At 62.2% G+C, this 24,577-nt stretch overlaps 4 protein-coding genes across 5 annotated transcripts; 1 reads left to right on the top strand and 3 right to left on the bottom strand.

Annotated features, from left to right (window-relative positions):
* Positions 1–229: 229 nt before the first annotated feature.
* LZTS2 (leucine zipper tumor suppressor 2) lies at positions 230–6,531 on the bottom strand. The gene is made up of 6 exons (XM_057421041.1): positions 6,463–6,531; positions 4,702–4,770; positions 3,408–3,875; positions 2,567–3,082; positions 1,809–2,078; positions 230–1,723 (listed from the first exon to the last, which is right to left on the bottom strand). Exons 3-6 carry the CDS (start codon positions 3,834–3,836, stop codon positions 1,043–1,045), a joined length of 1,896 nt encoding a protein of 631 aa, XP_057277024.1. The 5' UTR covers positions 3,837–3,875; positions 4,702–4,770; positions 6,463–6,531; the 3' UTR covers positions 230–1,042.
* A 1,446-nt stretch (positions 6,532–7,977) lies between these two features.
* On the bottom strand, positions 7,978–12,488 carry TWNK (twinkle mtDNA helicase). The gene is made up of 5 exons (XM_057421040.1): positions 11,100–12,488; positions 10,376–10,616; positions 9,674–9,781; positions 9,265–9,406; positions 7,978–8,646 (listed from the first exon to the last, which is right to left on the bottom strand). The coding sequence occupies exons 1-5, from the start codon at positions 12,349–12,351 to the stop codon at positions 8,377–8,379; spliced, it is 2,013 nt and encodes a 670-aa protein (XP_057277023.1). The 5' UTR covers positions 12,352–12,488; the 3' UTR covers positions 7,978–8,376.
* A 29-nt stretch (positions 12,489–12,517) lies between these two features.
* MRPL43 (mitochondrial ribosomal protein L43) lies at positions 12,518–14,416 on the top strand. Its single transcript, XM_057421073.1, has 3 exons — positions 12,518–12,703; positions 13,439–13,545; positions 14,189–14,416. The coding sequence occupies exons 1-3, from the start codon at positions 12,573–12,575 to the stop codon at positions 14,401–14,403; spliced, it is 453 nt and encodes a 150-aa protein (XP_057277056.1). The 5' UTR covers positions 12,518–12,572; the 3' UTR covers positions 14,404–14,416.
* A 1,365-nt stretch (positions 14,417–15,781) lies between these two features.
* Positions 15,782–22,936, bottom strand: SEMA4G (semaphorin 4G). 2 transcript variants are annotated; one of them, XM_057421039.1, is made up of 14 exons: positions 22,541–22,936; positions 21,385–21,533; positions 20,844–20,906; positions 20,669–20,767; positions 19,432–19,525; positions 19,084–19,197; positions 18,725–18,891; positions 18,431–18,600; positions 18,128–18,272; positions 17,828–18,050; positions 17,628–17,743; positions 17,176–17,327; positions 16,937–16,998; positions 15,782–16,854 (listed from the first exon to the last, which is right to left on the bottom strand). In XM_057421039.1, the coding sequence occupies exons 1-14, from the start codon at positions 22,698–22,700 to the stop codon at positions 15,995–15,997; spliced, it is 2,574 nt and encodes an 857-aa protein (XP_057277022.1). In that variant the 5' UTR covers positions 22,701–22,936; the 3' UTR covers positions 15,782–15,994. The 2 variants fall into 2 exon arrangements, with proteins under 2 accessions (XP_057277022.1, XP_057277021.1); XM_057421038.1 differs by lacking the exon at positions 21,385–21,533 and having other exon boundaries at positions 22,541–22,710.
* Between the last annotated feature and the right edge of the window lie 1,641 nt (positions 22,937–24,577).

Raw genomic sequence — 24,577 nt, forward strand, 5'->3', positions numbered from 1 at the left:
CCACAGGCATGGGGAAGCTGCTCGCAGCAGGACCTGAGGTGGGGCACAACTGGTGACATAGAAGGAGGACAAACAGCCCCTGACCCTGCTCTGGACACAAAGACACAGCCCTGAAAAAAACACAGCCAGGGGCTTGTTTTTAATCAGCGTTCCCGGGTGGTACACGGGTGAGCCGGGCTCTGGGAGCAGCACACCACTGAAATAAAGTACAACACCCCCCACCACCACCACCGGAGCCAGGGGTGACCAAGCTAGAGCTGGGCACAGCCAGGCTTTTCCTTTGGTTTGACCCTGCTGGGTGGCCAGCTGGGACCCCCAACTCTGCTCACCCTAGTACTGTGCCCCTCTCCCTGGCAGGCTGGGCATTGCAGGGGCATGGGCCCAGCTTATTCTGGGTGGAGGAAGAACAGGGGGATGCTGGGGGTGAGGGTATGGGAAAGGCACTGAGGGCAAGGTTCCCTGTGGCAGGGGTGATGGGGGCACAGACAGGTGGGGTGTGAGCTAGGAAAGGGTGATACGTTTTGGTAGGGCCTATAAAAATAGAGTTATTTAAAATGGCACAGAAATGACTCCCCTGACACACACACACACAGGAGGTGAGGGGGAGGCTGGCATGGGCAGGGATGGAGCACACACGATCTCCTCTGGAAGTGGCTGGGTGGCAGTGCCAGTAGGGATGAGAGGGAGGGGGCAAGTCAGCCCTCCCTCTGCCCAAGGTGACCCTGGCTGAAGCCAGCACTGCTAATCCCTGTGCACTAAGAGGATCAGCAGCAACCAGCTCCCGATGGCCCCAATGCCAGGACTCAGCACCCACCTGGTTCCACATCTCACGGGCACCCCCTCAATGCAGTGGGTACCAACCCACCCTCACCCCAACACCTCCATGTGGGAAGGGGGCAGCTCCTTCGGTCCCCTTTGTCCCCTCCCAGTATCAGCAGTCTCTGCAGAGCCAGAGGGAGAGCAGGGATCACCCAAGCTCCCCAAATCCCAGGAGCTGGAACCCCCTCACCCCTCCGAGCACAGGGTGAGGGAAGGCAGTGTCTCAAATCTCTGTGGCTGTGATCTCCTCGAAGGGTGGGTCAGGGCCAGGGGGGTCACAGTGCTCAGGTGGGGGTTCCTCGCCCTGGAGCCGGAGATGCTGGAGCCTCTGCTCAAGCCGCCGGTTGCGGCGGTACATCTGGATGTAGCTGTACTGCAGCTGCTTCTGGTAGCGGATAACCCGCTCCTTCTCACCCTGCCATGTGCCGCGCTCCTGCTCGAAGGCATCCCGCTGCTCCTGCCCGCGCCTCCGCTCCAGGGCCACCTCTGCACGCAGCCGCTCCAGCTGCCGCCGCAGCCCCGCGCTGCCCCGGGGCTCCTCACCAGGCTGGGGACACCCCTCACCGGGTGGTGGGCACCCCTCACTGGGTGGAGGGCACCTCGCATGGGCAGCTTCCCGCAGCCCTGCCAGCTCCTGCTCCAGCCGCCCGGCTTTGGCGCGGAAGAGGTCGGCCTCGCTCTTGCGACGCTGCAGTTCGTTGGCACAGACCTCCAGCTCCAGCGCCTTGAGGCGGGCGGCCTCCTGCAGCCCCTGTGCCCGCCGCTCGCCCGCCTGCAGCTGCGCCCGCGCCTCCCGCAGCTGCGCCCGCAGCCCTAGCAGCTCTGTGCTGCGCTGCGCCAGCTCTGCCTGCGCCTCCTTCAGCTGCTGCTTCAGCAGGGAGATCTCACCTGTCTTCTGGCACACCTGAAGGGGGACAATGGGGCTCAGGTGCCGGCTGGGACCCCCACGCCTGCACCCCTGACTTGCCTGGCACTGTCAGGCAGCTCACCTCCCACTTGGTCTCCTCCAGCCGGGGTGCCAGCTCGGTGCGCTCACGCTGGAAGGAGGCGCAGCGGCGCTCCAGCAGCTCCCGCTCCTGCAGCAGCTGGGCAAAGTCCTCCTGCAGCTGCTTCTTCTCCTGCTGCAGCTGCAGCACCTGGAGCTGCAGGACCTGCTGCCCCCGCTGTGCTGCCTGGGCCGCCTGCCGTGCCTGGGCCGCACAGCGCTGCCGGAGACCCTCTAGCTCCTGCTCACAGCGCCGCTGCTTCTCCTCGTACACCTGGGGTGGGGGACAAGGGACACACGCACGACACATTCAACTTCCGGCTGCTGCAGGATGGGCACCCCCCTCCCCATGGCACATGCCCCCAAAGGAAGGAGGGGTACAGGAAGGCTGCAATGTAGTGATGCCTGCCTCTTTGTGCTCTCCCACATCCCTCTGCATGCTGGCTCCCCCATGTCAGCACCCCCAGAATCTATAGGGCTCCCTCAGCTCCACCACAAGCAGGGAGAAGCTGCAGGTCTCAGGCATATTCAAAAAGGGCGCTCCAAAATGGAGCATCCCAGTCTGTGCAACTGGTCCCCAGCAGCCCAGGGACTACGTAAGACTACCCAACATCAGGAAAAAGCCACTGACACACAGAAAAAAGCATCCTCATATAAGGGTCTGGAGAGGGTTCCCAAAGGGTGTCCCTGCCTTCCAACCAGGGGGGAAATTCACTCAGAGGAGGCGAACAGGGAGAGGACAGGGGGACACCAGAGGCATACCTGGCAGATGGCCACCTCATTCTCATCCAGGCTGTCACGCAGGAGCTGCAGCTCGGCCTCCCTCTCCCGCAGCTTGTCCTCCAGCTCCCGCACCAGCATGGCTTCCTCACCGGGCAGAGGTGAGCGCCCGCAGGAGCCACTCTCGGAGGAGGGCCGGCCCCGGCCGCTCAGCGAGCCCGTGCTCTTGCTGGAGGATGAGCGCCCGCTGTCTGAGTTGGAGGGGCGGCAGCCCCCCGGCTGGTCGGGGGGACCATGGGGGGTGGGTGGCAGGGCTCCCACCTCGGGGTGCTGGCTGCAGCCCGTGCTGTAGGTGGGCAGGCTGGAGAGGGAGTTGCGCCCCGAGTCCGAGAGGGTGCTGGCGCGGCAGCTCAGGGAGCCAGGCTTCTCGGCACCCAGCAAGTGGGTGAGGCTCACCTGGCTCTCCGAGAGCCCAGGGCGCACCACTGTCTGGGCGCTCCGGAGCTTGGGCACCACCGGCTTGAAGGCCATGGGGCGGATCAGGGTCTTCTCCACGTTCTGCCAAGGAAGAGGGGAAGAGTGCAGGGGGGGGGCTAGGGAACACCCATCACTCTCCCAAGGGGGTGCCGCAATGCCTTCCCACCCCAGACAAGGGCCAGCTGCTGCCTGCTCCATCCCCCCTTCATGGGGTACTCAGGTGGGCTCCCCCTCACACAACCCTTACATGAAAGAAGGAACATCATGGGCATGGGACCACCACCTGCCCAGAGACACCAAATAGGTAGCAACATGGCCCCAGTTAGCCGACAGCCCCAGTGTGGCATAGGGAGCAAAGCCACAACCCAGCACACATCCACCCACCCTGCTGCTCTCCCCTCCCTACCTCCTCCAGCTTGCCAGAGACAGGGACAAGCTTGGGGGGGGGGCCCCGGAGGTGACCACTTGGGGCTTGGTCATCGTGGGGCTCATCTGAGTCACTGCAGGGGCTGGTGGGAGACGGGACGTCGAGCCAGTCACCACAGAAGCCTCCATTGGCATAGGCATGGGTGACACCAGGCATGGCTGGGTGGGACTCCTCGGGAGATGGGGGGTCCCGCTGGGTGGCCCTGAGCAGCCCCTCCTGCTTGCGGAAGGAGGCGGTGGGAGGGTCCCCATTGCAGGGCTGGCTGGTGCAGTCGTGGCGGGGCCGGCCAGGCAGGAGGCTGCCGACGCTGCCCATGGTGGCAGGGGGCGAATGGACAGCAGCACGGAGCTGTGCAGCCCCCTCATCGACGGCCTCGAGGGGCACCGGCAGTGTCTGCACGATGGCCATGACGCGGGGAGCCCCGGCGGGCAGGGGCACACGGGCAGCCTGCAGGCAAGGGAGAGAGGGCATCAGAGCTGTGAGCACTGCTGGACATGTCCCACTGGCTACCACCATCCCCAGTCCTGTGGTTGCAGGCTGACCCGAGGAGGGGCTGGCAGAAGGAGATGCCAAATGAACCAGAATAAAACCAGGATTAGCCCAGGAGGGTGGCAGCAGCACCCCCCAAGCTGGGCTCAGCACCCCAGTGGAGCATCCTGGGGCTGTGGGGTGCTGGTGGCACCGTGACGCAGTGGCATGCAGTCGTCCTGCCCCCGCCGTGCCCTGGCATGACCCTGCTGCAGGAAGTGTGCCAGGGCTGGAGGCAAATCCCAAGAGGCCCACGGACAGCCAGCTCCTGGGCAGCCTGCCCACCAGCTCCACGGCACTGCCTGCCCCACAGCACCCACAGAGAGTGGGGGCAGCCATACACACTGGGGACAGCCACTTCCCTGCCCCACAGCCCCCACCCCAATGCATGGGTGTCCCCTGTTCCCACCCCACACACTCCCCTCCAGCTCTGCCAGTGCCCCCATACCCCAACCCAGGCCATACGCCCGCGTGACAGGCGCCAGCCGATGGGCCGGATCCGTCCCCTGCTGCCTCATCGTATCGTGCACATGGCTGCGGCTGGCACGGGGTGTAGGCGGGGGGGCACCGCCCGCAGAGCTGTCACCTGAAATCAATCTGCCTGCCAGTGCCCGGGGTGGGGACGACCACGGGAGAGACGCCGGCGAGCCAGAGCCCACCCAGCCACCAGCACCCTTACCACAGCAGCATGCCCATGTCACCCCAGGGTGGGAAGGTGGGTGACCCCCACCCCGGCTCCGCTCACCTCGCCAGCTGCTGCCCATCCGTCCGGTCCACTCGGGTCCCCACACCAAGAACACAGCTCTACCGGCCGCTGAAGTGGGAAGGAGCAAGAGGAGGGGGTCAGGGTGCTGAAGGGCAGCGGGGGTCCCTGAGCCGCACGCAGCCCCCCCCCCGGCAGGAACAGGGGGAGCAGTGCCAGCGTGGCACGGAGGGTGGCAGGGGAGCCTGGCAGTGGGCGCGCTGCTCCAAGCACCCAGGGATTGCTGTGGCCACCCCGGGAGGGGCGGTGGGGACAACAGCCCTCAGCATGGAGGGGCACTGCTGGAGGGGCACGAGCAGGGATCACGGACACGGAACCCCCAAAGGGACATCTCGGGGCACCGGAGCCGCAGCCAGAGATGTGCGCAGCACCGCATCCCAGCGAGACTGCTCCGGGACGTGCACGTCAGGGCACCCCTAGGGACAGCCGGGTCCCCATATGGACACCGGGGGGGACACCGCCACCGCCGGGGCCCCGCGCTGGGCGGCGGGGGGAAGGGAACCCGTTTTCTCCTTCCCGCAAGCCCCCTCGGCCCGCAGACAGGGTCCCAGCGCTGCCCGAGAGGGAGGGGGCAAGGGGGCAAGGGGCCCGGGGGGGGGGGGCAGCTCAGCAGGCAGCGCTCGGCAAAACATCCTCCAGCCACCCAGTAAAACCAGTCAGCAACTGGGGCGGCGTCACAGCCAGCTGCTCCGGCCGGAGCACCGCGGAGCCGCATCCCACCGTTCCGACCCCGGAACGGCAACGCGAGACTCGGCCCCTGCTCGGCCAGACCCGCACCCTGAGCTGATGGGTGTTCCGGGGGCTCTCGGGCCTCGGTGGCACCGCAGGACCCCCCCAGGGGTAGGAAGGATCGGCCCCTCATCCCTCCCCACACGCACCCGGTACCTGTGGGGTGGGTACCCTCCCTATGCTTAGCTGTGCCCCCCCACCATTCCGAGGCACCCTGGGTGGTGCTGGCCCCCTTGACTGCCCCATGTTTCCCCCTTGCCCTCCCACCCACCACACTGCCCCTTATAGCCCCACAACACCCAGCCTGCCCCATAGTGCTTCCACCCTGCCCGGCTGCACAGCACCTATAAGTGCTCCACGGCATCTCAGGGCCCCACTGCCCCACAGCTCCCCACAAGAGTCCTACAACATACCTAAAGTTCTCCATGACACCACCAAAGTGCCCTACAGAGCCCAGGGGCCTGTACAGCCCCACAATACCGCGAAGTGCCCCATAACACCCCCAAAGTGCTTCACAGACAGCCTGGGTTTCTGCTGCCCCACAGCTCCCCCCATATCCCCCTAAAACATCTTCAAAGTGTCCCGCAGAGCCCCAGGGACTCTGCTGCCCCACAGCTCCCTTAAAGTGCCCTTAAAGCACCCCTAAAGTGTTGCAAAACACCCCCAAATTGCCCCACAGCATCCCTGGGCCTGCACTGCCTCACAGCTTCCCCAGAGTGCCCCTAAAGCACCCCGAAAGTGCCCCACGACCCCCTAAACTGCCCCATAGAGCCCTGAGCCTCTGTATCTCCAGAGTACCACCAAAATACCCCGAAACACACCAAAGCGCCCCACAGTCGCCACTGCTCCCAGGACCCCCCTCAAAGCGGCCCCCCCAAGCCCCCAACCCCCGGCAGCTCCCCCAGAGCGCCCACCAACCCTCTCCTCCGAGGTGCCCCCCGGGACCCCCGCGCCCCAGCCGTCTCCCGCAGCCCCCCGAGACCTCCCCGGCCCGGCCCCGATCCCCTCACTCACCGCGGCCCCGCTGCCGCCCTCCCGCGCCGCGCCGCGCCCCGCCACCCCGCCCCCGCCCTAAGCCCCGCCCCTAGACGTGACCCCGCCCCTCGTTAGGCCACGCCCCTCCCGCGAAGCCACGCCCCCTCACAGGAAAGAGGGCAGGGGCTGGGGGGGGGCTCGCAGGGGTCACCCCCAGTCACATCCATTCCGGGTGATTTCCGAGCTGGGGGGCACACACACACGACACACACGGCGCTTGCCCCCTTTTTTGCACCAGCCGAGCCCCCCCACCTCGGGGGTCTCCCCCCCCAAACCTACAGGATGAAGGTTGTGCCGGATACGGCCCCCCCAGATTACTCCGGGAGCTCAGCACCCCGCCAAGGGGCAGGAAGGTTCTGCCTCGCCTGACATTCGCCCCCCCATCCCTCCCCCGTGAGATGTGTTACTGCCACCCCCCAGCACTCCGAGAACCCCTAACTGGTGAGAACGGGAGACACAACAACCCATCAGCACACCTGCAGCCCGGGGAGCTGCGGGTACCCCCTGGCACCTCCCCAGGGTCTGGGATCACACAGGGTCCCCCCCCCAGGCTCAGCTCCATCACCCCCTCTCAACTCCAGGGAGGGATGGGTGAGAGGTGAGGGTCCCAGGGTTTCCCGCTGCCCCACTTCCAACCCACAGCTCCATGACAGCAAGACTGGGGAAATGGGGATCAGGGAGCCAGAGGTGACTGAGGGGGTAGAGAACACCCAGTCCCCGGGGGCCTGGCTCCCACTGCCACCACCCCCCCCCCCCCCCTTACCTCTGCTTCCTCTGCCATCACCCTTAGCCTGCCCTGGCGGAATGGGGGGGGCTCACACCTGCACCCACAGGTGCTCTCGGGAGAGCCGGTGCACCCCGGAAACCCGGGGCTGGGTGTGTACCTCCCGCACGCCCCAGCCCCTCATTATGGCTCAGGATAAAACTATGCCCAGTGCACAGGTTGGCAATAACTGGGCAGGGGCAGGATGCTTTGCACAGCGGGGACAGCCTCTGTGGTGCCCCTCCAACCCCAGGGTCCCCCAGTCACAGCGACAACAGCACAGAAACAGCTATCACCTTTCTGCTTTATTAAAACTAGAAAGAACTGAAGGATTAGACCAAGATCTGGCCATGGACTTGTCCTACCACAGGTAGGTCACAGCATTTGCTGCACAGAGCCCGAGGGCATGGGGATGGCCACCCCCTAGCCCAGCAGAGCGAGGCAGGACTGCTCCTCCTGAGGTTTTACTGCTGGTGATGTCCCTGGAGAAAGGAGCTGGTGGAGACTCTGAGCAAAGGGGCTGGATTGTGGGCAGAGCTCTCAGCAATGCCTGCCACCCGTCAGGAGTGATATCCTGGGGGTCCAGTTCCCACCACGTCCCACGGACAGCAACAGCCATTCACAACCTCCCACACTTCCATCTATCACCTTCCTCTCACTGGCTCCAACCCAGCCAGGATCCATCCCAAAGACCCCCATCTGTGACAGGGGATTCAGCCATGTGTCTGTCTGCAGGACCCCCCCCCCAGTGACAGTCCATGATTTCAGCTCCGTTATAGCCACAATTTAACAACCTGTGCCAGGTCTGGAGATCCCCCCTCCACACTGCCCATGCTGCCTCCACTCCCCACCATGCTCCCAACACTCAGCACCAGTACAGCACAGTCAGTATTTGCCAAAGCACCCTTGCCTGGCTGCTCTTCTCTGGGATGAGGCCAACCTTGTTTCTTGGTGGCCCCACGTCTCACAGACACCATGGCGGTGGCCAACAGGCTTGTTCTTGCAGGAGAAAGGGCCACAGCAGTGTGTGGCTGCTGCTCCCTTGGGAGAGGGACTGGTGTACCCCAGCCCCATGCTCCTAGCACCAGTCCTCGTTCCTTCTGACAGGCTGAGGAAGAGACCTGATGGGCTCACAGCTTCTTAGAGGCTCCTGAGCTTCCCTCTGGAGCTTTCTTGGCTGAAGGTGCCTTTGCAGCTAAAGGCGCCTTCTCCTCCTTCACCTTCTTCACCTTGGCCTTGCTTTTGCTGGAGAAGGTGAGCGAGGTCTTGCTGAATTCCAGGGGGAAGACACCCACGTCCCCGTCAAAGCGGTTCTTGGACACCTGCAGGTAGCGCTTCCCTGGCCCTGACGCCAGCTTACGGTCCTGCAGGATGAGGACATTGTCGGCCTCCTGGCTGGCCTGCGGGAAGGAAAACATCTCCAGGATGATGCTGGGGATGCAGCCAGAGGCAGGGGCTCCTTCGAGCCCTGGTACGGGGCGTCCCAGGCCATGGCAACTCCAGCACTTCCCTGACACCAACCCCTCGTTTTCCCCAGGGACACCTCAGTGACCTGTTGGGCAGACAGCTTGAGCAGCACACCCTGGGAATCAAGGGAGCACTGTGCACATTCACAGAGCACCTCCTGCCCACAGCTGCAAGGTTACTCAGCATCCCAGCAGAGACTGGGGCACTTAGAGCTCATCCCTCCACCCTCCCTGGCTCCTTCTTTAATTACCTTCTCCTACATCCCACTCATATTCAATGAGCGTTAATTAACTGCACGTAAAGCCCCATCAGGGCTTTAGCTGGCAAAGGATTTGCTCTCTGCCTGCATCTCCCTGGCCAAATTGGGACTCCACACATCTGCAGCGAGCGACAGGAACCCTGGGGACATCCTGCCCCTCACGGCACTCTGTTTCCCCAGTGATGACCCATGGTGCTGGTGGGAGCGGGGGACAGCTGCCCAACGTATCCCTGCCCCACCTAGGAACACACTGTGCCTGAGGGACAGGATAGGCCACCCCAGCCCAGCTCACCTTGGCAGAGCCAAAGATGGAAGCTGTCTGCAGCTCCTTCTCATCATCCTCCTTGCGGGGATGGATGACCAGTGTGATGTGACAGTTATTGTCCGTGGCAAACTTGCGGAAGGCACCAACGATGTAGTCCTGTGCAGCGAGCCTGCCATGGCAGTGAGAACAGGGTCAGGGGCTCACTCTCCATGAGGCTCTTGGGCCCATGTAGGAAAAGGGATGGGACATGATAGGGATCATGGTAACCGGCTCATGCTTTCCCCACCTCCTCCTCCCCAAGGCAGTGATCGCCCTTCAAGGAAACTGGGCTGCCAGACAGGACTAAAGCGCACAGCCCCTGTCGTGGCACACAGCAGGGCCAGCTCCAGCAACGACAGTGGCAGAGGAAGGAGGGGGCAGCTTGGAGAAGGGCTACCTGTCCACAGAGAGGTGCTCATATCCCATCATGAACTGGAGGTTGTCAACGACCACGTGGGTGATGTCGTACATGTAGACAGCGTGTTGCATGGTGTCAATCACAGCCCTGGGTAGGGGGAGACTGGGATCAGCCCCGGAGATCAGCGGAGGCAGGGATGGGGATGCTGAGCCAGGCATGGGGATGCGGAGAGGCTGAGCTGGCTCCTGGCGCATCCCACCTCCACATTTCCTCCGTTGCAGGACAGGCATAAGCCTCATCCCCATGCTTCACCCCATAGGTGAGGGCAGCAGGATCAGGAGAACCCAGCCCCTACCCACCACCCTGTGATCCTCCCCCAGCCCACACGGGATGTGTGCAGGTGCAACAGCACCTGGTGAATAAAAGCAGCCAGAGGTGCCTGTCCTGCTCCCCAGCAAACAGCAGTGCTGCCAGTGAGCAGGGTGTGTGGGGGACACATCCTGCCACGGGCAGAGGCTGATTTTAGAGCAGCCACCCAGCACAGGAACAGGCCCTCTCCCTTCACCCCCACCCCAGAAGAAGGCTGTGAGAGTCCCCACATGCCAGCCCTGGTACTAGAACAGCAGCAACATGCCTCCTGCCAGCCCCAAACCTGCAGAGGAAGAGCCCCAACTCCCCAGTGCCCCACAGCACATGCTGTGAGGGATAACTGCTACTGGGGATGAAGGTGTGGGACCATACTTGATGTTCTGTTGGCCATGGAAAGTCATGAAGTAGAGCGGGAGGTCCTCAAAGCGATCAGCCCACTCATCATACAGCTCCAGCTTGTCATCCAGGCGCTGGGTGGCAAACTGTGTCAGCATGATCTTGGCCAGGCGGATGTTGTTGATCTCAAAGCTGCCCCACAGCGTGCACACCCCCTGCATGCACAGGTCCAGCGCGTACTCACTGATAAAGGTTGTCTTCCCACTGCCCGTCGGGCCTGGCACAAGGACAATGACAGGAGGAATTAGCCAGGGGAAATTATCTGACCCATCCTGAACGCGTTTTGGGGCTGTTCAGAGGTGGAAGTGCCAAGGAGTGGGATAAGAGCAACCTATCCACAGCACTCCCACCATATACAAGCAGCATCTCCTGCTTGGCTGCATCTCTGGACACACACATGTTGCTTCCAGCAGCCAGAAGGTCCCTGTAGGGTGTGATGAAGGGCTGGCACACGAAGGGCTCAGAGAAGAGGTGGCAGGTGGAAGCAGGGGTGAGGGACACCCCAGGATTTCCTATGCTGCCTCAAGCAGTGAGCCCATCACCACACTGGTGGATGGATCCAGCCCCACTGCACTCAGGACAGACTCAGCCGAAGCCACAGGCATAAAGGGACCTGAAAGATTTGCAAGGCATCACCCCCAAGAGGTGAAGCACCAAAGAGCCTTCTGCTCTCCCCATCCACCAGCAGTTTGCCCATCACCTGTGAAGACAGTGAGCTCCCCTCTGCGGTGCCCTTTGAGGAGCTTGTTGAGCTCGGGAAAGCGTACCCACTTGACGCCAGCCACCTGCTCGCTGTTGACCAGCTCCCCAAACACCTCCTCACGCAGCTGCCGGAAGGACACGATGGATTTGTGGCTGGCGGGCAGGGCGGCACGCAGGATCTTGGTGAGGTTCAGGCCCTGGTTCAGAGCCTCCAAGGGCCGGGGCTGCAGGTTGCCGGGGCGCACCAGGGAGCAGCGCTTGAGGCTCAGCTTGCGGGCAAAGAGCTTGGCGGCTTCCCAGGAGCGCAGGTCCTCGCCCAGCCACAGTGTGATGCGCTTGAACTGCTCCAGGTAGGGGAGGAGGGCGGGGGGCAGGCAGGTGGACCCCCGTGGCAGGGCCAGGCTGGCCACCCCTGTGGCTTGGTGCAGGGCCAGGGCATCCAGCTCCCACCCCGTTAACACCAGCTCTGTGTCTCGGCAGCTGATCAAGGGCAGACCAAAGAGATTGCGATACGAATCAAAGCGGGGTAAAGTCTCTTCCACATAAACTATCGTATCCCCCTTCTTCTCCACCCGCAGAAGCTTCAGGCCTTTTAGGGTGGCATCACGGGGACTAAACCAGGGGAAGACAAGGGACTTAGCAGTCCTCAGATAACGCACCCCAAAGCGTTTCAGGGTGGCATCCGTTACCGGGTTGATACCGAACATGGCCTTGGTCTCCTTGGTCTCATCCTTATCCAACAGATCAGAGAGCGGCAGCGCCCGCTCCCAGATGCAGCGGGCATCCTCACGAGCCCGCCGCATGTCCTCCTCTGCCTCCTCCGAGCTGTAGGGGGAAGCGCCGCGGTGCTGCAGCTCCACGTTGGCCTGGAAGTCCTGCCAGGTGCCCTCGGCCAGGGTGGCCGTGCACAGGAAGCTGCCCGTCGTCTTGTCAATGAAAAGCGTGTAAGGGGTGCTGGCGGCCGGCGGCTGCTCCTCCCGGCCGGCGGTGAAGAAGCTGGGGGTGTGCAGGCAGCTGTACCCGTCGCGGAAGGGGATGCCCTGGGCGCGCAGGTACTGCCGGATCTCGGTGATGGTGACGGAGGGCACGGGCCCCTCGGGCAAAGGCAGCACGTCCTTCTTGTAGCGCCGCTGGGTGAGGCGGCCCGGCACGCCGGGGCTCAGGGAGGCTCCCTTGCTCCTCGCCCCGCAGCACAGCAGCGGCAGGAGGCGGCCGGCGGCTCTGCAGGGCCGCAGGGGCACCACCGCCATCCTGCCCGCCCCGGACGGCTGCCGATCCGCATCGGCCGCTGCCCCACGGTCCCCTCCCGGTTCCCCCCGGTTCCGGCGCCGCTCACGCCGCCCCCCCCACGTGGAGCTCCGCGGTCGCCGCCATTGCCCGCCCCGCCGCGTTCAGCGCGCCACTTCCCCAAGGGCCGGATGCGGATGTCCTGCGCTCCCGGCGCGGTTCCGGTTCCCGGGGAAGAGGCGCCATGACGGGCCGCGGGTCGCCCAGCCGGTTCCTCACGTCCGTCCTGCACAACGGCGTGGGCCGCTACGTGCGGCAGCTCCAGCGCCTCCAGCTCCTCTTCAGCCCCACCGCGGCCGATGCCCGCGGCGCCAGGTACCGCCCCGGGGGCACCGCACCGCTGCCCCTGAGCGCCGGGGTGGGGGGTGTGTGGGGTGTGTGTATTGGGAAGGAGAGGAAGAGGAAGGCTTGGTGACCCCTGATCTCTGACCTGGTGGGGAGGGGCTGGTGAGAGCCTGTGTGTGTGTGTAATACAGAGCTGATGGTGGTAATAACAACGGTAAGGGGAATAACAAGGGGACAGAATACAACCGCTAACCACCTGCCGACCGATACCCAAAGCCCGACCCCAGCAGCGATCCAGCTCTTCCGGGTAACTGCCCCCAGTTTATATAGCGAGCATGACTTGCTGTGGTATGGAATAATATATCACAACTATCCCTTCGGCTAGTTTGGGTCAGGTGTCCTGTCTCTGCTTTCTCTGGGCCTCCCGTGCCCCTCCTCACTGGCAGAGCATGAGACGTAAGTCCTTGATCAGAGTAAACATTACTAAGCAACAACTAAAACATGGGTGTTATCAGCATTGTTCTCAGACCAAAGCCAAACTACAGCACTGCACCAGCTACTAAGAAGGAGAAAACCACTGAAAACCATTACAGCTGAAGCCAGGGCAATGGGGAAGGGAGAGGGTGCTGCTGAGCTCTGACCCACAGAGGTGGGGGTCACTGCTGACCCTCAGCACACAGGCAGGCTGGTGGTGATGTCTGCCCTTCACCATGGGTGGGGGCTGCAGTGACCTCTGACCACACCAGACCCCCTCTCCCCCTACAGGCAGTTCGTGGAGGAGGAGGCACTGGACTTCGCGCGGCAGCACCCCGATGTCGTCCTCTACGTCAGGCCCTGCTCCAACCCGACACCGGTGCTGGTGGCTGAGTACTGTGAGTGCAGTTGGAAATAGGGGGATGTGGGGCAGGATGATGGAGTCCCTCCTGTGCTGGTGCTCCCCCACCTCTGCCCTGCTGTGGACAGCACTGGGGATGGCTGCTCTGTGGGGCAGGGGAACAGCAGCCACCCCCCAGGGGGAGTGTTGGGGAGGAAGGAGGGGAATGCGCCTTGGCCTGTTCCAGTGGAGGACCACGAAGATGCTCAGAGGTCTGGAGCATCTCTCTTATGAGGAGAGACTGCAGGAGCTGGGCCTGTTCAGTCTAGAGAAGAGAAGGCTGAGAGGGGATCTCATCAATGCATATAAATATCTCAAAAGCAGGTGCCAGGAGGATGGTGCCAGCCTCTTCAGTGGTGCCCAGTGACAGGCTGAGGAGCAATGGCCATAAACTAAAACACGGGAAGTTTCACCTCTTCATGAGGAAGAACTTCTTTATGCTGAAGGTGGCAGAGCACTGAACAGGCTGCCCGGGGGGGTTGTGAAGTCTCCTTCTCTGGAGCCATTCAAAACCCGCCTGGATGTGTTCCTATGTAAGCTGCTCCGGGTGGTCCTGCTGTGGCAGGGGGGTTGGACTGGATGACCTCCAGAGGTCCCTTCCAACCCTAATGATTCTGTGCTCCCTTCCTGCTCTGCCACAGTGAATGGGACAGTGCGGGAGGAGCTCATCACCAGCAAGACAAGCGAAGAGATCCTGCAGCTGGCCACCAAGCTGGCTGGCCAGTCCGGCCTGGACATCATCCGCATCCGCAAGCCCTTCCACACCGACAACCCCAGCATCCAGGGCCAGTGGCACCCCCTCACCAACAAACCCTCCATCCTCACTGTGCGGGGCCCACGGCTCCAAGCCCAATAAAACCTCAACCCCACACCCTGTGCCTCTGCATCCACCTCTCCTGCCCACAGAGAAAACATCACTTCCAGACAGAGCCGTGTTTATTGCCAGGGGGCACATGGGGCTGTGTATGAGGGGTGCCAGACACAGAGGGTGATGTACCTCCTTGCAGAGGGTGGGTGCTTGGGGGTGGCTTGGTCCCACCTTGCAGCAAAACCAAGGGTTGGGGCAGGATGGGGGAATGCAGGCGTTTGGCTCTTGCCTTTTCCCACTGCACCTCACCCTGCTGGGGCAGGGAGGCCTGGGCTTCAGCCTGCTGGGGATGCCAAGGGCTGCCACGCTGTTCCTGCCCCCCCTGCTGGGCTGAGCTCCGGGTGATGTCCTGATCCTGGAAGTGCCAGCAAGGAACACAGAAGGGAGGTCAGGCACCTCAACAAGTCTCTCCCTTCGCAGCTTCTCCAATGTCACAGACGTGTCCCCACAACGGGACATGCTTTTGTCACTCCAGTTCCTCAGGTTCGCCCAGGAGGTGGCAGGAGAGGTAGTTGGGGGGATTTAGGGACAGAGGCTGCCCCTTGAAAGTGCCTTGAAGGGCAGGAGGCCCCAGTGGGAGATGCCATGTCCAGGACTCCTTGCTCTGTGAGGATGTTTCCCTTCCCACATGTTGTTCCGTGGTGGACAGGGCTGTGCCTGAACCCCAGTTCTCCAGCAGCACCACACAGGAGGGCAGAAACATGGGGCTGCAGAGGCACTGCAGAGGCACTGCAGACGCTGTGGGGAATGCTGGTGCTGCAATAAGTCCCCTGCTACACCACAGGGCACGGCTGCCAGTCCTGCTGCCAGTGTGTCCTGCTGCTGCATCCTGCTCTTCCTCTGCAGCGCCCTGGGGAGAGAGGGCAGAGCACCGTCAGGGTCAGAGGTCCCAGAGGTGCCACCTCCCCCAGTCACCCAGCCCTGTGTTTTACCTGTATCCTCCTCACGGCAGGCACACATTGCTCCACCAGCTGCTCCAGGACATTGCGGACGTCAGCTTCCTCACCCAGCCCCAACACTCACTGAACAGTCCTCTTCCTGGAGCCATCCCTGGGGGCAGATGTGGGAGAGCGGGCAGGGGCTGGCAGCCAGCAAGGCCACCCCCAACAGTGTGACTTGTGTCCACAGCCCCTCTCCTGTGAGCAGAAAGCTGAGGAGCCCCCAGCCCCGCTCCCTGCTCCTCACCCACCTCTCAGCAGCCAAGGGACACCCAGCAGGGCAGGCCAAGTCCATGCGTCCACAACAGCATCTCTCTCACACCTGGACAGACGGACAGACAGAAACTCTCCCTCCCCCCAGGGTCCACCTTCAGCCAGGTGCCAGCTCCTGCCTCCAGCTTGTGGCCACCGTCAGTGGGTTTTTATACATAAATAGAGCTCCAAATTTAAATAGATTCTTTTTTTCTGTATAGCGAGTCTCAAAAGTCAGAGAAAAGCCACAGGAATGGCCGAGCCCAGGCCTGGCCCGGCTGTGCCATCCAGGAGGTAGTTTTGCCTGAGTCTTGTAACACTGCTGGCAGGGGGTGGGAGAAGGGGCTGGAGGGGTGGAGGGTCCCGCTGGCAGGACCCCCCCCCAGCCCCTACACGGAGCTCTCGTCCAGCTTCTCCACCAGCTGCGTGTGTTTCCGCTTCTCCAGGATCTTGCTGAGCTCCTCGGTGAAGGATGCGCTGTAGAGCGGCGAGACCAGCGGCTCCTCCTGCTGCTGCAGCAGCATGTAGCTGTTGCCATTCATCTTGCGGAGCACATTGGGCAGAGACCCCACGCCATTGGTGAGCTCGGCCGGCAGCGGTGGCGGCAGCGGGGGCACAGCAGCCGGCAGCTCCTTCACTGGGGATGTGGCAGCCGTGGGTGCCTCACCAGGGATGATCCGCAGGCGGCCATCGGGGTAGGCGAGCTCTTCCTCCTCCTCCTCTTCCCGGTGGCCCTTGCGCAGGCAGTTGGCTGAGACGGTCTGCAGCTCCACACTGGCTGGCCGCGGATCCCCCAGCACATACTTGCCTTTGCGCTTCTCCAGGCAGGACACATAGAGGAGGACGGTGCTGAGCACGGCGCACAGCACCACCAAGGCGACGATGGCAGAGACATAAGCCACCTTCATGTCGCTGGCAGCCTGGCTGATAGCATGGGGCCGTGAGGCGGCCGTGGGGATGCGGGGCAGCTCAGTCAGCACGGTGAGGCTGTAGGCAGCCAGCAGCGTCCGGAGACCACGCTCCTCGCCATAGCAGCGGTACTCGCCGCTGTGCTGCGGCAGCGTGTCTGTCACCAGCAGCCCGTCCACCCCGATGCGCAGCCGGTCCTGCCCCGCGTCCAGCGCCTCGCTGCCGTTCAGCAGCCAGACGGCTCGTGCCAAGTTGGAGCGCTGGTCGCAGGGCAACAGCACGTCGTCCCCCTGCAGCACCGTCCGGTTCTTCCATGGCAGAGAGCCTGTGGGGACAAGCACTGCCTTGCACCATTCCCAGTCACCCTAAGGGATGCCGGACACCAGCATCCCCTGTGGTCGCAAGGGGCTGCACAGACTCACCCCGCCCAGAGCTGCTCCGGCATCCCTCGTTGCCACTCTGAATGTCCTGCACCAGCCCTGCCCTGCAAGACACCAGGGTTTCAGCCATACAGCCCTGACTGAGCCCACCCTTATGGGGTCACAGCCACCTGGGGGATGCCAGACCCTTGAGGTGGCATTGGGGTGACTGTGCCATGGGGTGATGTGGGCAGGTGGAAGGCTCATGGGGACCTCACTGGGGATGGGCAGCCTGTCCCTACCTGTCTGTGGTGGCAGTGGCGCAGCAGGACCTGCCATCCCAGGCGCAGTAGGGGTCCCGGGCGAGGATGCAGTCATAGCAGGAGGTGTACCTACTGCAGGAGGCCAGGGGCACCTGCAGGATCCCAGTGGCTCCCCCCACGTACAGGCTTCTCTGGGGGAAAAGGACTGGCTCAGCACTGACCTGGCATGGTGCAACTGGGCTATGGGGTGCCCCATGCTGCCCAGAGATCCAGCTCTCCCTTGGTGTGGTGCATGGGGGAGGGACCCCAGCTCCAGTCGGTGCTGAATGGCTGCAGCAGGAGGCCATACTGCTCCCTTTCCTTAGGCTCTGGCATGTGTCCCGAGCTGGGGTGACCCAGGAGTCATGTTTCCCCCATTCCACAAACAGCCCAAAGGCTGCAGCACAAACATGCCCCATATGTGGTGTCCCCCCACTTCTTCCACCCCTCACCTGGGCATGGGAGATCACCAGGCTCTCCACAGGCTGCGGGTCCCTAAACACCTGCACCTCCTCCACGATGTGGATGCCGGAGCCCACCACCACAGCCTTGTGGATCCAGCCATCCCCTGGAGAGCAGAGCAGGAGGTCAGGAAGGAGTGTGGGGTGTGCTCCCTGCCTGCAGAGACCCAACAAACTCAACCCGTGCTCACCCGTCCCCATGAAGAGCACATCGTAGGAGCGGCCATCAAGGGCCTGCACCCTGTCCACGGCCAGCTGGCTGTACACCACGCTCTTCTTTACCAGCAGCGGCTCCCCGCCAGCCGGTTTCACCTCCTCAAACATGAGCGGGTGCAGCTTCACAAAGTCCAGGACGCTGTTGGGCAGGTCCTGCGAGGAGTTGTAGCCCTTCCTGCGGGAGCGGTCCGTGATGCACTGTGCAGGGGAGACGCGGGTCAGGAGGGGATGCAGCTGCCCTGTGTGCCCCCATCTCCACACCCACAAGCACTCACAGAGCCAGGTCGGGGCTCAGGCACTGCACCGTCATAGCGGGACCACTTGTGAGCCGAGTCCTGGTACTCCATGTAGGGGCCCTCGAAGGCACGCTGTACTGCTGAGATGCTGTAGCGGCACACGGCCGAAGCCTCCATGGTCCTCCTGGGGGATAAAACCCCACCTGAGCCCAGGCAGACATAGGGGTGCTCCCCACCACTGCACCCCCAGGTGCTCAGCACCTGCCTGCGTGTCCCCTTGAGCATCTCTGGTCTCCCCCCATGACTTTTAACTCCAGCCATTTTGGCTGCTGCCCTGCTCACCACTGCGCCGAAAGCGTGAAGGCAGCATAGAAAACGGTGCTGGCCCAGCTGCCTCCATCCAGGCTGCAGACGCTGCGCAGCACCTCGTAGTAGGGGATGTAGCAGACCAGGCGTGCCTTCATGAAGGATGTCCACTTGCGCTGCAGGATCTTCTTCCCCCCCACGTCGCCCTGGGAGGGTGCAGGGAGCATTTCTGCACAGGCTGGTGGGGGTGCATGTCCCTCTGCCCATGCCTCGCTTTCCCGCAAGCCTCTGTCCCAGTGCTTGGCTCCCCGTGGCTGCAGACATGCCTACCTTGCAGACACGGGCCACCCGGGCTACTCGGGCCACCTGGCTCTTGTCGAAGAAGGATGTGGTCTCCTCGCCAGCCCACTCCGTGAAGAAGTAGTAGATTTTGTCATCGTCACCCACAGGGCTGTCCTTGCTCTCCCGGACCAGCACAGAGGCCACGAACTCAGCATCTGAGGAGCACAGAGTGAAAGCTGGAGGCTGGGGACCCACCACAGGATGGAGGATTGCTCCCTGCCTCAGTTTCTTCATGGCAAACCATACAGGACCCCAGTGGTACCCCAGTCCAGGTCCACACTCCCCAAGGCAATGCACAGCATCCCACAGCCCACGACACTGGCCCCAGGGGACCATAGCAGTCTCACCGTTCAGCCAGTGCAGTGGGGATTCCTCTGTCTTCAGCGGCCGCTGGTGCAGGTTCCTCCGGATGTCAGGGAGGCTCCGAAATTCGTAGCGTGTGGCCGTGTACAATCCACCATCTGGGCAGGGCAGGCACCATCAGCATGGTGCTGCTCCTCAGGGATAGCCCCAAAAGCCACCAGCATCCCCATGCCCCAAGTGGAAAAGGAGGAAGAGGACCAAGGCCTGGCTTGCTAAGGCCCCTGCATACAGAGCCCACCCAGCTGGGGGAACCCCATGGGGGCACTGGGGATGGGGCCAGGGTCAGTGGCATACCACATGTCCCCACCAGCCCTGGCAAGGGTGCTGCTTACCCACGATGAGGCCAGTGTAGCCACGAGCAGGGTCGTATGGGCACTTCTCCTTGCCCTCCTCAAAGTATGATGGCAACGTAAATCTGTTGGCATCCTTGATGGGGACAGGGGACTGGGTTACAGGAGGCGACAGACCTGCCTTGCCTGCTAGCCCCAAGCTCTCTGCTGCTAGTGGGGACAAAGCCATGCCCACGTCCTTGTGCAGGCAAGACAAACGCTCCCTGCACCCTCTAGCTGGTCGGAAACCACATGGACAGCCACAGCCCACAGCCAAGAGAAGGGCAGAGGGCTCAGAAGGAGCCTCAGCACCCCACTTTGGCATCGTGTGGGCACCAGGCAGGATCTGGCCAGCGCAACCCACGTTCCCAGGCTGTGCCTGGCCAGCAGACGCTGTCCAGCCCGGCTGGCTCCCCCCGGGGGATGTCCCTGTCACAGCAGGAGTTATTTTCTGTGGGGTTTGTAGTTCAAAGCACGTCAAATAATGACCGGGCCCTTCCAGCTCAGCCGCTGCTCCGCCTGACTCCCAGGGCGTGCGACAGCCAAACCGGACCGGCGACACGGTTGTGGGAATGGGCACGGCTCCCCCGGGATTCCCTGGCCGTGCTGCGGACATGGTCCCAGGAAGTCCCTTTGGTCCGGGAGGGAGGTGGGCAAAGGGCGGCTGAGTCATCGAAGAGCCTCCACACAGGGGTGAAAGTCCCACTGCCGGGAACGTGGCTGCCCCTGGCATCTGCCCTGAGTCATGGCCACACAAGGACCCCTGTCCTGGCCTGGGAAATCCCTAGGGATGGGCTGCTGAGTCAGCCCTGCCACCGTCACCCCTCCTGCCATTACCACCCTTCCAGGCATGCTTGCCACTGGCCACCAGCCAGACTGCAGCCCCTGATCTGGGAAGGGACCCTGCAACAGCAGGAGCTGGGGACCAGCTCCAGTGCTGGCACATCCCACCCCACTGGTCTCACTGAGCCCACATGCCCCACCCCCGTCACCGATCCACCCCCAGCCATCTTGCCATGGGGTCTGAGTCCAGCCCCAGTGCTGTGGATGCACGGTGCTGCATCCCCAAATCTACCCACCCCACCCTGGGGGTCACTCGCCTCCCCCCTGAGCTGGTAGGACAGGGGCAGAAAGGGAATTAGGCTGTAGGGGAAGATGGTGTGAGTGCAGGGGCTGCACCACACCGGGGTGACATGGTGGCAGGGGACAGGGGACAGCCGTGGGGCTGAGCAGGACTCACGATGGCAGCGCAGAGCGGGTGGAAGGCGTAGGTCCCGCAGGCATAGAGATGGGTGCTGTTCAGCCTCTGCAGAAACCGCACGTGGTTGAAGCACTCGGTCTGCAGAGGGGGAGGGCAGGCGTTAGAGTCTGGGGAGGCGGCAGCAGCCCCCCCAGCACCCACCCACCGGCTCTACCTTGTTGTTTTTGCCCTTCTGCAGGCAGTCCATCTGCTTCTCTGGGGAGGCTTCCCACTGGATCTGCAATGGAAAGAGGAACTTCCCCCATCACCACATGGTTCCGCCATCACTGCAGGCTCCAGCCTCTGCCAGAGCCTTCAGAGATGCTAAAATCCTCCGCACGAGATGGCATCCCTCCCCACATCCCCACCCCAGGGTGAGAGTGATTCCAGACCCTAACCAACAGGCGCCTGGAGGAATTTTGGGGTATCCTTCCCAGTGGGAGCAAAGGTGTAATGCTTCTCCCCTGCCCTTCGTCCTGACAGGGTGTCCCTGAAGCAGGCAGCTCTGAGCCTGGGGGCACCTCCCACCACTGTCCCCACACTGCCTAGCTAGGGAGAAGGTCCAGATGTCCACAGGGGACCTGGGGACAGCACCTCCAGGCAAGACCTGAGGTGGGGAGAGGGAGGATGAGCAGGGTGGCCAGAATTCGTGCAGGGAGCGGGCAGAGTGGGACAGGGGAGGACGAGCAGCTAATGCAAGTAGGGGCCAGGCTCACCGTGCGGTGGGAGCCGTCAGCCACGTCGCTGGAGTTGAGGGCGAAGATGGCTCCCCTGGCCCCCACGTAGAGGATGCCACGGTCATCCTCCAGCAGCAGGGTGCTGTAGTTGAGGGTGCGCGCTCTGAAGCGCCGGACGCCCAACAGCTCTGCAAAGGGAACAGGGGGCTGAGGGAGGACCCTGGGGCAGGCATGGCGAGAGCCACCAGGAAAAGACAGAGAACGGAGCTGGGAGCGGGTGGAAAAGCACCACCTGAGGTTATTGGGCTGGTGGTACTGCCTGCCAGTGGTCCAGCATGGGCCTGCCACACTGTCTGGAGAGCAGTCGGAGGAAGCGAAACCACACCAGCAGTGACCCAGCTCTGAACCGAACCCAGCCAGTTCAAAAGGATGCACAAAACCTGAACCGAAACTGCTGTGCAAGGGGAGGGCTTCTGCAGCCAGGCTGGGTGCTCCCTGCCCACTGAGCTAGAGAAACCGTTCAATCTCAGCTGCTGAGAAGTGCCCTGGCCAGAGGAACCCCAAGCCAGGAGGCACAGACCCTCCTGCCACAGGAGGGGAAAGTCCCATGGGGCTTGGGACCCTGGAAGCAGCTGGAATGACCTGTAAAAGGAGGCACTGTCTGGAAGAACGAAAGGGCACCCTAGTTGCAAATGAACCACTGTCAACTGCTGAGCTGGGCTTCACTAAAGAGGTCAGTGAAGTCACGTGGATGCCCAGGGCACAATGACACTATGGGGCTGGCTGAGGTTGGAGGCCAACAGCCTAGTGGCAATTAGAGAAAACCATGGAAGGAAGCTCCCTGCTGACTATTTGGGTGTGATGCCCAGCTCAGGACACTCTTCAAGGGCAGCTGGGCAAAGCCAGGGTCTGGCCAAGGCTGGCTCCCTGCACATCTTTGTCCTCCTGAACTGGCTATTGGGGAGAGCCCTTTGCATCTCCACTGATCCATCCCTCAGGGTACATCAACTCCAGGCATCCAGCAACAGCAAGCCATGCAGGCTCTGATCACTGGAGCCCAGGGGACCCCCTGTAGCCACCCACCATGCCAAGCTTCCCACTCCAGGGGCCAGGGAAGTCTGAATGCAGTCACAATGCAACAAATTCAGTGCCGGCAAGATCTGCACCACCACCACCAAGACCCACACCCCCTTACCCTCAAAGGTGACTGTTGTCCTGGGGGTGGCATCCAGGTCAGTGGCAGAGCGCCGTGACGGGTAGCCTATCACTGCCGTCACCGCCATGAAGAGAGCCGTCAGGAGATGGGCTATGCCTCTGCTCATCTTCCCGCTGCCCCGCTGAGGGCAGCTGCCCATCTCGAGGCTGCCGGGCTGGCAGAGCCAATCCTTGGGACACGCTCCCCAGCTCCCTGGGATGGGGATGGTCACCAAAGCCTCCTGAAACACAGAGCACCGGGTCAGATGCTCCTGCTGCCCCCAGCATCTCACCAGCAATGGGCTCGGGAAGGAGCTGGCTGCACTCACGCATGGATGATTGACTGGGCATGGCCTCAGCCCAGGGACAGCTTCAGGGAAAAGCAAACCCTTGTTTGCCAACGGGGAAACTGAGGCACAGTGCAAGGCATCGAACCTGCAGCTAGCACAGGGCAGGGAGCCAAGTCCGAGCAGAGCCCCTGGCTCAGTGTCCACTTGCTGAGTGCTTGACTGGGTTGCTTGGAGGTTCATTTTCCTTCAAGTTTGCTCCAGGCTCTTCCCTCCTTCCCTCCCAGCCATCCTCCCCCCGACTGAAGGATATACTTCTGCACAGACAGCTGATCCCCCACTGCATTTTCACACCCAAAATGCAGGCACAGTTACCCCCAAAAGCAGAGTGCAGGGCTCAGGGCTGAGCCCCTCTGAAGGTCTCTTGGCACACTGGGATACCCCAAGCACTGCTCCCAGCTGCGGCAGGAGGGCTCCTGGGGAGCCCAAAGGCTCTGCTCCTCCCCTGGAAGCACAGCTGATGGCAAGTGGGAGGATAAGCAGGGATAGGATGGCCAGAGTTCGTGGCTCCTCACATGAAAGATACTTGTCCCCACAGTTTTGCCCCTCCTGAAACGAGATTCCTGAGGACAGAAGCAGGGGGAAGTATGCTACAGGCATGCAGTGATGCAAGGTGAAGGAAAACCCATACAGGAACCACTTGGCATCTTCATCAAGTCTTTCCAGGTGAGAACGGTTTTTTCTCCCCAGTGTTTATCCATGAGTTTTCAGTTCCTCTTTCATCCCAAGCTGCCTTGAAGCTCAGCATCTACCTCAGCTCTCACTTTCATGAATTCAGTCCCTCCCAAATAATCCTCTGCCTCTCCTGGCTGCACTGAGCAAAGCCACTGGTTCATTTTACAGGCACTAAGGACGAAGAAGCTGCCTGGTTATCTAGAGCAGGAGAGCTTTCCATAAGCAACCAGCACCTATACGTTTGCTTAGTTGTTGGGGGTTTTTTATCTATATAAAGCAAATACCTGGCCCTGTAGAGAAGCTGCCCAAACACGCTTGCTGCAGTTTCCCTGAAGCAAATACCTCACCGGGTCTCAGGCAGAGGGGAGATAAAACCAAAGTGAAACAGAAGCGAAAAGGGCTTTAGGGCTCAAAAGGAGAAGTGAGGAGCTGGATGTGTGATCCAGCTGCAGTCCTGGATCCTGTGTTAAACCGCTGTTTCCTTTGGGGGAATTCAGCCACAGACCTCACATCTGTATTGGCTGCTGCCCTGGAGCATCCCAGGAATGGGGCAGAGGTGAGATGATCCCCCTGCTGCTCCCTCCTGCCTCACTGCACCCCAGACACCAGCCCAACATAGAGCATCCATAGAGCACCCAACCCTGGCTGCAGGCAGGGTGCTGCCCACAGAGCTGAGCTCCCTGGCAAACAGAGGACGATGATCCAGAGCATCATCCCACCAAGTAACTTCTGATCCCAGGACAAGCCCTGTCCAGACCAAGGGTTTGCTAGTGAATGATGGGCCTGGCAAGATGATGCAAGGTGAGTGAATGGGGATGGAGGTCACAGAAAAAGTAGTTGCTTTGATGGCACCATGAGCCAAACCCACCAAGCTATTAGGGCAAAGCAAGTGGTGGGGTCACATGTGGAGCACCAAAGCACCCAAAAGCACTCCAGCCAGCCCCATGCTGACACCTCTCCATACTGCCAGTGGGACCAGGGCCACTCTGCTGCAGGGACCTTCCCCAGGCCTCTGT

This window comes from Pezoporus wallicus, unplaced genomic scaffold, assembly GCF_028554395.1.
Source record: "Pezoporus wallicus isolate ANWC-B61680 ecotype Strahan unplaced genomic scaffold, APGP_CSIRO_Pwel_v1 contig_3365, whole genome shotgun sequence".
Lineage (NCBI taxonomy): Eukaryota > Metazoa > Chordata > Aves > Psittaciformes > Psittacidae > Pezoporus > Pezoporus wallicus.